The sequence below is a fragment of the Mchenga conophoros genome, linkage group LG3 (genome assembly GCF_057382185.1).
Source record: "Mchenga conophoros isolate Kocher_MC1m ecotype Shallow Benthic linkage group LG3, M_conophoros_male_GT1.1, whole genome shotgun sequence".
NCBI lineage: Eukaryota > Metazoa > Chordata > Actinopteri > Cichliformes > Cichlidae > Mchenga > Mchenga conophoros.
In genome coordinates, this window is record NC_140528.1 from 37,763,756 (window position 1) to 37,777,092 (window position 13,337).

A 13,337-nucleotide genomic window follows, 5' to 3' on the forward strand; every position below is an offset into this window, starting at 1 on the left:
TTCTGTCTGGACAATGTCATATCATGAGTAATAATTAAAAATAATCCATATACATAAAACAAACACATGCACACACACACAGTGACATTTTAGACCTTCAGAATACTGTATATACTTTGGGCATCTTGGTGCTGATCCAGAATCCTTACATTATTATTTATTACTAGAGCTACAATAATAAAGCAAAGAGGAGGGGGAAGTAATAAATATGAAATAATGTATTTATGATGATTCCATTTGTTTCACTATCCACTCTGTGCAGGGCAAAGCTTATTACATTTTTAAACTGTAGAGATACAATAATTTTACTGCTGTAAAATCCAAATTTTGTCTTGTGCAGTTAATAAAAGGACAGGTAATGTTTGTCGCCCTGTTGCACACACAGCACGCTCGTTTGTTTCAGTTCTTCAGCTGCAACAAGACAGCTTACCAACGTGTACGTAATAAGCTGATACTCCTGGGTGCTACACACTACAGTGTACGCTGTACACCTACTTACTGGTTGTGTCGCATCAGTCTGTGTCTCTGAGTTAACTTGTGTTTCTCCTACAGCTCCGGACCGCTAAAAATGCGCGTGCTCTTTGTGAGCTCGTTCCCGGCTCGTAACCAGCGCGTTCTGCCGTCAAGGGCGATCATTGGTTAAATGTGATCATGTGACTGATGCAAGCCAGATCCTTTCATTTAGCAAAACTGTGATTAATAGTTAAATATTATTGTTGAGGAGCACAGACAGGACTCCGCAAAAAATTTTTAAAAGTTGCCTCAACAAAAGGGCACTCTGGGCACCCATCAGGAAAGGGGCGGGTGCTCAAGCCCCTCCAGCCCCCCCCTCTGCACGTGCCTGCTGGTACACCATCGTAGGTTATACAGGCACTGATCCAATAGGTGTTTTGGCAGCCATCTGCTGTGACTGGTTGGGGGTGACGGAAAAGAGACGAGGGCAGATGGCGACAGGATAAAAGACACACATCAGGAAGAGACAAAGTTTATTACTCCTACTGATTAAATATCACAAACAACAGCCAATACAAACTAAACAACAAGCTAACAGGGGTGCTGCAGTCTTGGAATAAAACTGCAGAGATGATCAGTCTATGAAACCAAAGGTGCGTTTTATATTGGGAGAAGTACCAAAAAATGTAAATAATGGGATATAAACTTGGCACTAGGACAAGCAAATGATTTTAAACTGGGCAGGAAAAATAAGATGCTTTTGAGTGGAGTCTCATGGGTCCCCCAAATATTTGTATCTTTACAAAAAATAATAATAACCAAAGCGCAAAAAAAGAGTAATATTTGGCATAATTAAAACTTGCCTACTAAGAATGACATAAAAATTACATAAAGTAGCACAAACACTTTAATATGCCACGGGTAAATTGAGCTGTGGCATTTTTCCTTTTTAAATCCGCCTTTTTTCTGAGCTAATTGAAAGCTGTTTAGAGATCCGTGGTTCTTTCACAGAAAATGATGCATTACTGTAAACTGAACACAATATAAAGTATTTAAAATGAGTTAAGCTTTACACATGTGCCGCAGTGACATTACTGCAGGTGTGATTCACTGACAATCACTTCCTCACTGAATGTTTCAGTGGTGCAGTTGCTCGGGCCTCTGAATCTCTGTTTTTTTGTATTTACCTGCTGCTGATGCTCCTCATGCTTACCTCTGGTCTTACCTTTGCTTCTTCCCCTCTGCTTGGATCTTCACCCATGTGCCTGTTGGACTGTCCTCTCCTCTGTAAACTCAGAGACCTCCTTGCCCTCCCCATTACACATTCTGGCTAAACTTGATAAAAAAAATACTGTAAACCAATGTGTCCTGCATTTGAGTCCAATTATCATGAACATAATTTCTCTCTTTTTAGTTAATAGATCAGATTGTGTGCTTTATAACATGTTTCCTTTATTTGCCTTTTCTTTCTGTGGTCATGTTAAAAAGCAGAGTGTAGTATATTGTTAGAGAATTGAGCCTGTCCACAGTAAAATAGTCACTTCTTTAAACTTAGTCCAAAATGGTGAGAAGAACCTTAACCTCACCTCAGAGTCTGACCTTAAACAACATTCAGTGTTCTGTTCTTCTTTCTGCTTTGTCCTCTCTTGTTTTCATCCATGTTTCTAGAGTTACATTTATTTATACTTTGTGTCGGCTCAGTGATTTATTTTTCTGTCTGCAGGTAGAAAAATCATTGACGTTTGCAGATGACACAGATGCTGTTATGTTTTCAGTGACTGAATGGAGATCATTGCAGTTTTCTTTGTTCTTTTTCCACAGATCAGACCACGAGCAGACTGCACTCCAACAACCCCGTCCACACTGCATTTGACTGGTACTCACACTGCCCTTGAACATAAACTAAACAACATGTTGATTCCACCATGTTAGAAGATTTATAGAACTATCATATCATCCCCTTTATGCCTCCGTACTTAAGTAAGTACTTAAGTAAGTAAGTACTCATTCACCCCTCTTTCTGTCATGGTATAAAAAGCTAGATCCAAGGTAAAGTGTTGGGTCGGGTAGTGAGACTATGCTTAATGGTAATTTGTGACATGACAATATTGCTGTAATTTCCAGAGAAATTGATGGCGGAAGGAAGAAGATCTTGCACAGTTCATTTTGCACTTGCATTAGAGCATGAAGCAAAGGTGGAGAGTCAGAAGACTGAAACTGACCAGTTGAAACAACAGCAGTTTTTTTTAATCATACGCACTGGACTCTAAACTAAAAAGTGATTATTAAATGTGAAAAAATGTAAAATTGCTGTACTGCATGGTAATTGGTTTGTTTCAGTGTCATGGAGCTGCAGATGTTTTAGAACATAAATCCTGAAAAATGCAACCAAAACCACCCCAAAAAAATTATATATATATATATATATATATATATATATATATATATATATATATAATTTTTTAGGGGTGCAACGATACACAAGATTCACGGTTCGGTTCGGTTCGATACTTTGGTGTCACGGTTCGATATTTTTTCGATACAAAAAAATGTTCATGCATTTTTAATTGGTCATTTATTAAAATTATAAATATATATTTTAACTCAAAAGTACAGTTTTTAAATTTAACCCTAACCCTTGTGCGTGTTTTTTATTTTGACAGCGAATGCGCACCTGCGGACCACTTATGTGCAGCCCTGGTTATTTAGCTCGTCATATTGCAGCCACAGAAATTATTTTGTCCATGAAACCATAAAGCTGCACTTTCTTTTTGCCTTATAGTCTGATTTGTCATAACTTCTCCGTTTTGTGGTAAGCTTTTCTTTGGCTGTCACTTCTTCACCCTGACCTGTCTTATTTGGCTCAGCAGAACTGAAATATAAATCCTGCTGCTTTTACACACGCACTCACATAAGCTCAGCGATTCTCTGCGCGATCAACCTCTCACATGTTTAAGCTTGCTGCGGGAGATTTCACTTGTCATGTTTGCATAGTAAGCTAACGATTAATAAGACGATGTCAGAGGAATTGGTGCACAAATTATCATCACTCACAGATCAGTGCTGTCGCTCTCTATACACAGTTCGCACGATTGCAAAGTGAAAGCAAAAAAACAAGCGCAAATTCAAACGCGACTTCAATATGTCACATATTGACAGTGGCTCACCGATGCCAATGACATAATTACCCAGCTACATTTCTGAAAGAATGCAAAAGCATTGACATAGATTTTTCCTACAATAGCCCGACGGGCAGGGAAGAGATAGATTTTGGTAGCCCGACTGAAAAAATCGCTAGCTCCGGGACGTCGGGCTAGCGATATTGCAAGCCCTGTATCTGATTGAGGAATCACTCATCTTTGGAAAAGAGAGTTTATTACAGAGAAATGGCTCTTTCCAAAATAAAAGCTATACTATCCGCTTCTTCTGGGCTATATTCTCAGCAGCATAAGGAGAATCATGTGCTAACAGCTGTCTAAATGACTCGGCTAAAGTTAGTAGCATGCTTGCTTTTTTTTGTCTGCTTCCACTTGTCTTTGCACTAGGATGATGTCGGCGTAAATGTGCAGTCATATTCGTTGTGTTCCCACTAGTGCTTTCAGGTTAATCTCGTTGAAATGACCTTAACGCCACAACACGGCAAATCTCCGTTAACGAGCTACCGCCGATCGCCCCGTGCATGGGGCTAGACGGCCAACACGTTAACGAGCTAACTGCGCTAACACACTAGTTCCCACCCATGTAATTGAGCATTGCATGGCACATCCAACATACTGTTTTACTTTAGTCCATGACTCGCTTCAGGGTCATACGTCACATTAAAACCAAAATAATTCCAAACGCCAGATCTGAATGAGGTTCAATTTGCCTGTTGCAAGTAGAGCTTAACTTCTGTCTCGCTAGCTTGCCCTGCGCTCTTCCTTCTGACGATGCTGTCTGTGTTGAGCGCTCAGTGGATCTGCGCTCGACAGTGCAGCCTAGGCGGAGTAGTCGAACACAGATTCACTGAGCGCTCAACACAGACAGCATCGTCAGAAGGAAAATTGATAAAATAAATTACAAATGTTGTATTGTTCGATACATATGCGTACCGAACCGAAAGCACTGTATCGAACGGTTCAATATCGATACGAATATCGTTGCACCCCTAATATATATATATATATTAGGGGTGCAACGATACACAAAATTCACGGTTCGGTTCGATACTTTGGTGTCACGGTTCGATATTTTTTCGATACAAAAAAATGTTCATGCATTTTTAATTGGTCATTTATTAAAATTATAAATATATATTTTAACTCAAAAGTACAGTTTTTAAATTTAACCCTAACCCTTGTGCGTGTTTTTTATTTTGACAGCGAATGCGCACCTGCGGACCACTTATGTGCAGCCCTGGTTATTTAGCTCGTCATATTGCAGCCACAGAAATTATTTTGTCCATGAAACCATAAAGCTGCACTTTCTTTTTGCCTTATAGTCTGATTTGTCATAACTTCTCCGTTTTGTGGTAAGCTTTTCTTTGGCTGTCACTTCTTCACCCTGACCTGTCTTATTTGGCTCAGCAGAACTGAAATATAAATCCTGCTGCTTTTACACACGCACTCACATAAGCTCAGCGATTCTCTGCGCGATCAACCTCTCACATGTTTAAGCTGCGGGAGATTTCACTTGTCATGTTTGCATAGAAAGCTAACGATTAATAAGACGATGTCAGAGGAATTGGTGCACAAATTATCATCACTCACAGATCAGTGCTGTCGCTCTCTATACACAGTTCGCACGATTGCAAAGTGAAAGCAAAAAAACAAGCGCAAATTCAAACGCGACTTCAATATGTCACATATTGACAGTGGCTCACCGATGCCAATGACATAATTACCCAGCTACATTTCCGAAAGAATGCAAAAGCATTGACATATATTTTTCCTACAATAGCCCGACGGGCAGGGAAGAGATAGATTTTGGTAGCCCGACTGAAAAAATCGCTAGCTCCGGGACGTCGGGCTAGCGATATTGCAAGCCCTGTATCTGATTGAGGAATCACTCATCTTTGGAAAAGAGAGTTTATTACAGAGAAATGGCTCTTTCCAAAATAAAAGCTATACTATCCGCTTCTTCTGGGCTATATTCTCAGCAGCATATTAAACATATCAGGTCCCCATAAGGAGAATCATGTGCTAACGGCTGTCTAAATGACTCGGGTAAAGTTTGTAGCATGCGTGCTTGTTGTTTTTGTCTGCTTCCACTTGTCTTTGCACTAGGATGATGTCGGCGTCAATGTGCAGTCATATTCGTTGTGTTCTCACTAGTGCTGTCAGCGTTAATCTCGTTGAAATGACGTTAACGCCACAACACGGCAAATCTCCGTTAACGAGCTACAGCGGATCGCCCCGTGCGTGGGGCTGGACGGCGTCAACACGTTAACAAGCAAACTGCGCTTCACCTCTTCAGTTCTGAAAGCTGATGGAGAGTCTCGGGTGTTTAACTCCCAGTGAGGTTGTGATGCTGGCGGAGGTCCTGAGAGTGGATGACCCACCCTGCTGTCAACTGAGTTACTGAGGTCACATGGGTCAATGTGTGAGGGGGGGGGGGGGGGGGGGGGGGTGAATGGCCCGGAAGTGATCCCAGGACTATGTTATAGGTAGCCAACACTTTTTCCATGTTTGAACTTAATGTGACCACTAGAGGGAGGTATGTGCCTGTTAGTGCCATAAGCCAGCTGTGCAGCAGGCAGGTTGTTTGGCTTCATTTTTGCACAATGGGAGGAGGCGCTGTCGCGTCGTCCATGTTTTCTACAGTCATTGATTTGGACACAGCCAATGTGTTTAGTTTTACTCTTCCCCATGTGATGTCATTATGTCCATTTGTGTCAGCTTTTTTCCCAGGTGCCTCCACTTCCCCATCACCTCATATGTGTATGTAAGTCTTCTGTCTCCCTTTGTTCATTGTTGCTTCGTCTGTGTTCCCACCACCATGTCCTCATAGTCACAGAGTCATAGTGTGTGTCATAGTGCCCTCATATTATCACAGTATGTCATAGTTGTTCATAGGTTTCTTAGTTCTCCTGTCACCAGCCAAATAAAGGCTCGCTTTTGGTTTCAAGTTCCATCTCTCTGCCTATGTCTGTTCGTGGGTCGTCTACATACACTCCACAACCGAGACAGGAGAGGAACCTGATAACAGCTGAACGTTCTTTTGTTCACACGGAAAATAGGTGTGAAAGGCAAAATTATAAATTGTTTCTAAAAAAAATTAAATAAAGCTGTTTTATTAAATGAATATATACATAATGCAAATGTGCTCATAAATGAGTTGACTCTGTGTTTTCAGAGTTAACAGATTCATTCAGCGATATTGTCTGGATCTGAAATATTGCAGGTACACGCAGAGTGCAGAGGATTTTTACACATACACTGATAATTGTTTTCTATAAGTCTCTGGGTCAGGAAGTCCAAACATGACGTCCTGAACTGGGCCTTAGAATAAGCTGAAGGATAACATTAGATAATCAAGGCAGGATGTGTTTTTGTGTCCATGTGTTTCTGATTCCAGGAGGAGCAGATACCAGGGGAGGTCGGATGTGGACGGGGAGGATTCGCAGCAGACTGCCACGTTGGATTTGGGAGAAGATAATAATATTTTGTCATTGTCAAAGTATAAAAGCTGTACAGCCCATTTCAGGGTTAGGGTTGGGGTCAAAGTGAAACTAGAAATATTTAGAATCACAATGAGTTCAAAGCGTGAGGAGGTCTGATGTTCCAACAGTGTTCAGGATGAGAATTATTACCTGCAATGCTCCAGTTTGACCTCATGGTGGCAGTGCCGTCTCACTGTTATAATGGCTACACTCAGACTACAGGAGAGAACAAGAGGCTGTACTAAAACTCTGATGTTTTATCGTGTGTTTATGACATCATGCTGACGTCAGCCTGATAATACCTGTTTATTCAACTAAACAGCCAAGGTTTCCAAGGTTCTTAAATGAACCACAAACTACAGGGTAAGAGTGAGCTGCTGAAAGTCAGATCTGTTCTTCAAAGCAGACTTTCAGCTTTATTACAAACTAAGAGTCGGATCAGCACAAATACTGACACAGAGATGCCTGCTGGCACTGCGCTGCTCTGCTGCACTTTGCTGTTTGTCCTTGTCTTCGTCTCTGCAGGTGAGATTGAACTAAACTGAGGTTCTCTCTGAGATAACAAGAAGTACAGGAGGATTATTTTCATCTGGATTCAGTTTGTCTGTGTGTGAAGGAGACACCAGGCTGGGTGGACACTTAACATCTGTAATCCAGCTGTGACAGAGACAAAGAAGTGTAATGTGTGTGTCAGTGTGATGTGTTGTAGTGTCAGGAGTCAGGATGCAGCTACAAAGCTTCTTGTTCAGTGTATACAAACAGCTGTAGCTCCATAAAGGCAGCATGCAGAGACTCACAGTGTCTTATAATGAGAGGCTGCTTTCTCTCACACATTATGTTCACTTATTATCAGCACATGTTGTTGTTCTGTGGAAGCTAACATCTTGTAGTTTCTGACACTTTGCATGTTTAGCATGAGGCTAAAATTCCCCCTCAGTGGGTCACTGGTGACCTGCTGGATGTTAAGATAAGATAAGATAAGATAAGATAACTCTTTATTGTCATTGCACAGTCATACATAGTACAGTAGTACAATGAAATTGGAAAAACTGTCCTACGTCGGCACTACATATAACACAACACAACACGATATGACACATCACAACGTAACAAACAACACAACACAGTATATTAACTTAGTATAAAAAAGAAGAATAAGTGTATGTATATTCAGAGGTTCATTAAATCCAACATGACTAAAAACTCAAATGTCAAAGGAAATAAACAAAATATTTAAAGTCAATCATTCTGATCATAATTGTACTTTGACCTTTAACCTCTCTGCTCTGTGTTGTTTCCTCTTTCAGACCAGAAAAACATCACAGCTGAGTCTGGACAGGACGTCACTCTGACATGTCGAGCTCCAAACAACAACATCATATTTTTAAAGTGGACAAAAGTTTACCTGCAGTCAGAAGTTGTCATTTTGCACTGGGATGGTCACTTTGATCCATTTTACCAGCATCCATCTTTTAAGAACCGTGTGGATCTGCAGGACAGACAGATGAAGGATGGAGACGTGTCTTTGATTCTGAAGGATGTGACGATTAATGACACTGGAACATACGAGTGTCGTGTGTTCATGGAAGATACATGGCGATGGATGTCCATCAGCATCATCTATCTTCATGTTGATCCTCCAGGTGAGTGAGTAGAGTTGAGTGTGTGTGATCAGAGGTGAAGCTGCTTCCTGGTTGTTGATGTGTGTTTGTTGTATGGATGAGCTGGTGGATGTCAGAGGTAGACAGATGTTTCTCCAGCTGTTGTCTTTGTGGCTGGTAGTCTAGAGTTGTAGAGCAGCATTGTTTGGTTAGAGCAGAAACAAAGACATTTATGTCTCTTCTTCTCTTGCTCTCTAACTCGTCTGTAAACATGTGTGGGGAAACTCAATGTTAAAGCCTACAGCTGGAGGGGGAGGGGAGGGGTGGAGCTGGTGGTTGTGAGTCTGTGAAAGTGAATCCTGCCGGTGCCATAGCTGCTGAAAACGTACTTAGTGCAGACACAAAACGTCCATCAGCTTCAAAGTGTGTCAGAAAAATGTCCACATGGTGACTGATGGATGAGAGAGGTCCCATTGTTGTTGTTGTGCACAAATCATTGAACAACACAAACACTTAGAGCTGCTTTCAGTGCTGCCTGTTTTGTTACTGCACACATTTCTGATGGTCCTACAGTCCAACGTAGCAAACGTCTCCCTGAAGCCTCTTCTTAGAGACCAAAGGTTGGATCAGAGCGAGCAGCTGAAAGGACACATCTATGAATGCAGTCAGAGACTTTCTCACAACCTCACACTTCATCTGGTCACATTTACACTCAGGTTCTCTGTTAGTCACTGAGATTACAGACTCGCACATTTAAAATAATCTGAATGTTGGATCAGATGAAGTTAATATTTTTTATTTCTTGAACATATGTTTAATTAGCATGTTGCTAAAGCTTTAAGTAATGCACTGGTGACCTGGTGTATGTTAACAGGTCAATTAATCAAATCCAGAATAACTCAAATGTAAGCTAAACAGCATAAATATTAAACATAAACAACATCATATTTCCCCCATGGCACAGTCCACTCAGCACTTCCTGGAGTTTCTCATTTGATCGTTCATTGACACTCATGACTTACAGAGACTCTGATCATCAAACACAGGAATAAAACAAGCAGTGAGCACAACAAAGGATTATTAAAGAAGGAATATTAACTCTATTCTAACTCTAGTAACTCTACACCAGGAAACCACCAAATCTTCTGCAAACGTGATTTTAACCAGTCAAAATGTTTTTGGATATTTATTCAGTGTAGAAACCTAAAAAGTCAGTTTTTTTTAGATGTTTGGTTGTTTTGAACAATTATATCAAACTGTAAGTATGATGTTTGGTATATAGTATTATATATTGCATGGTATTGATATATTGCACTGTTTGAAGTGCTTCGTATATAAAAGTAGTAAACTGTGTACACAGTGTTTGGTGTGACAGAGCTGTTGTCACTGAATCACAGGTTCAGATGTTTCAGCCTCATAATAAACAAACACGTTTTCAGAGACTCGAGGATTTGACCTTCCAAAAGTCTCAGACATGTTTTAATGAGCTCTCACAGTCTGCAGCCAAACAGGTCAAATTATAAAGAACAGCTGGATCAACCCAACATGACCTCTGACCCCGAAGCAGCTGTTAGACCTGTGTATTTAAAAAAAATATGATTTTTTTTATGGTGAAAGCAAGATTCCAGACTGCAGTTTTGGTCAGATCATGTTTTTAAATAAAAAGCAGAAAAATCAACATTAACATTTTCTCACTTTATAAATATTATGAATGATTTTTTCATCTAATCTCCTGAACTAGAAGAGGACACCTCACAGCTGTTTCTCACCTGCAGGTCAGCCAGGAGGAGACAGAGATGAACTGTGAGTCGGACGATCTGAGGACAGACAGAAACTCTCCTGAACATCCAGCAGTCGACTCTGATGATCATCATGTTCAGACTCGGACCAACAGTGTGTGTCTGTGCTGTCAGTGACTCTGAACTACAGTTTATTCATCTTGTTCATGAGATTTACTGACACAAAGTCAAACTGTGTTACAAACACACATGAATTTCTGATCTCAGAGTCAGTGAGTGTTGGAGCTTCAGGTTAGACAAATTAACTATTTTATGTTGGTGTGATTGTTTATTAGCTTCATGTGACTTTTTCTTCTTTAAGTACAGTCCACTGGAAAACACTTTGTATAAAAATCATCTCTTTGGCTGACATTGTTTTTAGTTTGTAAACCAATCTTACCCAGTTTAACAGATTGTACAAACTGTAAACGTCTCTCTCTGATCCTGCACTGAGAAGTTTGACAACCTCTTCAACTTTTCTTTAAGATGACACACTGTTCAGGTCAGATTTAAACTGCTTTGACCTTTGACACCAGCAAAACATCCTGAACAACTTTGCTGGGTTGAGACCTGATTACTTTTCATAAACAGACCCATAAGACTCAAAAATATGAAACATATTTTCACATTTATACTGTTGTATAGATGATGCAAACTTTTGTACACTGATGCTCTTTTGGGTGAAGTTTGACTCATTTGTTTAGATGGATTTTCAGATCCACCAGTTTGGCTCAAGTTAGAAACATTGTGATTTTAGGGAAAATTGCCACTCATAATGTATAAATATACACATCATGTTTGTGTGGATTTGTAATGAGACAGCAGTGAAGCAGTGAAGTCATCCTGTTGCCCACAGAAACAGACTCCTCCTGTGAATTAGTAAAGTAACACATGGAGCGCATGAGGAACAAAGGTCATACATGTATCTCCTGAAGTGGATTCTGGGTCTCTGACTTCCTCCCACAGTCCAAAGACATCAACGGGTGTTTTTTATTTATCCGTGTATGCTGTGTGTGAATGTGTGGTTCCTACAGAACTTAATGGTCAGTAACACTAACATGTAAACATGAGTACATCACATCAGCACATGAAAGAACAACAGTGTGGCATTAATATTACAGCAGTGAGGACAGTGTGATGAACTGATGCTCTGATCTCTGGTCTGACCAAAGCTTTAACTCCAAACATCTCTCCACTGTTAGAGCTTCTGCACTGTTTCAGGTTCAAATCATGGTTCATACTTTCATGGCCTGATGGTGTGACGCCTCCACCTACATCACTGAACTGCTCCACTTCTGTACTCTTCTCTCTGTGGCCTTCTTGAAACATCCTCTTGGTGTTTGTGGGGTTTTTCTCAGTTCATGTGTGCCTTATAAGAGTTTGTTTTTTAAAGACAATGACAATCAGTGAATTCCTTCTGTGATTGAATGAAATATGAGCACTATGTAAGTGTGTAAGTGTTAATAAAGATTTACATGTACCTGTTGAATTCTCTTTTCATTGTTTTTGTCCCTCCAATAACAGACAAACCTCTGTTTCTGAAGTGCCTTAGAGCAACGTCTTCCTCTGTAACTGAATGCTGTGGGTAAACATGTCTTTACTTCTGTGCCTGAAAACAACATCTCCCTGTAGAAAGTGAAGGCTGAGCTCACTCAGATCACTCAGTCAGATTTTACAATGCTGTGATTGCAGCTATTCCACAACTCTCTCTGTTAATGGTGCACATGGACACTGATTAAATGGTCATTGATCAATGATCATTATTCTTTCGGATAGCGATTGAGATTGTGGATAGAAGTGGCAGAAATGGGCTTCCTCCAAAGAGTGGTTGGCCTCTGCCTTAGAGATAGGGTGAGCAGTTTGGCTATTGGAGGGGCTCAGGGTAGAGCTGCTGCTCCTTCACATCGAAAGAAACCAGTTGAGGTGGTTTGGGCATCTGATGAGGATGCCTCCTGGGTGAATTGTTCCATGCATGTCCCACAAGAAGGAATCGAATGGAACTGAAGAAATCACTTGGAAGAGTGACAAAGCATTTCTCCAATTGAATGCGTCCAGATAAACAGAATCAACCTTTTGTGACACTTTTATAATGTTCAACACGATTACTAACAGATAACACACCCAGTGTACTAAACTCACTGTGTGCAGGACTTTGTTTGGTGTTTACATAAACGGTAAATGGTCTGAATTTCTATAGCGCTTTACTAGTCCCTATGGACCCCAAAGCGCTTTACACTATATTCAGTCATCCACCCAGTCACACACTGGTGATGGCGAGGCATACAGTGGGGCAAAAAAGTATTTAGTCAGCCACCGATTGTGCAAGTTCCCCCACTTGAAATGATGACAGAGGTCAGTAATTTGCACCAGAGGTACACTTCAACTGTGAGAGACAGAATGTGAAAAAAAATATCCATGAATCCACATGGTAGGATTTGTAAAGAATTTATTCGTAAATCAGGGTGGAAAATAAGTATTTTTAGTTTTTTAGTAGTTTTTTTTGTCCAAATGTCAGCTTGTTGTTGTCATAGTAACAATGTCAGTCAGTGTACTTACTGCTTTCCTTGGGTTACTGTGTCTATAACATAGCTAGCATTGTTTTATCCTATTAAACAGAAATGAGGCATCTTTGGCACAATTTTGGTTTTAGATGCTGTGATTTGAAGCATTGGGTTTTGCATTATGTCCACTGACATTTTTACATGGTGTTCAAAATTACTGCCCAAATATCTGCCCAGAGATGTATGCAACACAAAAAATGACTTCCCCATTCAAGCACCAATGCCACAGCAAGTTTTACAGTTTCACCAAAACAAAATGTTTTATTTGTCTTTAGAGGAACATCAGAGGGACACATCTAACACA

The 13,337-nt window shown here is 40.4% G+C and overlaps 2 protein-coding genes across 2 annotated transcripts in view; one reads left to right on the forward strand and one right to left on the reverse strand.

The window, feature by feature from the left end:
- The window catches only part of LOC146578510 (hemicentin-2-like), an 871,231-nt gene that overhangs the window by 42,119 nt on the left and 815,775 nt on the right, over positions 1 to 13,337 (reverse strand). The gene's annotated exons all lie outside the window — the stretch shown is intronic.
- LOC146578513 (limbic system-associated membrane protein-like) overlaps positions 7,438 to 13,337 on the forward strand; it is a 75,247-nt gene continuing 69,347 nt past the window's right edge. The window contains exons 1-2 of the mRNA XM_085250140.1: positions 7,438 to 7,618; positions 8,401 to 8,736. Coding sequence (XP_085106266.1) covers positions 7,438 to 7,618; positions 8,401 to 8,736 — 517 coding nt within the window. The remainder of the gene's footprint in view (positions 7,619 to 8,400; positions 8,737 to 13,337) is intronic.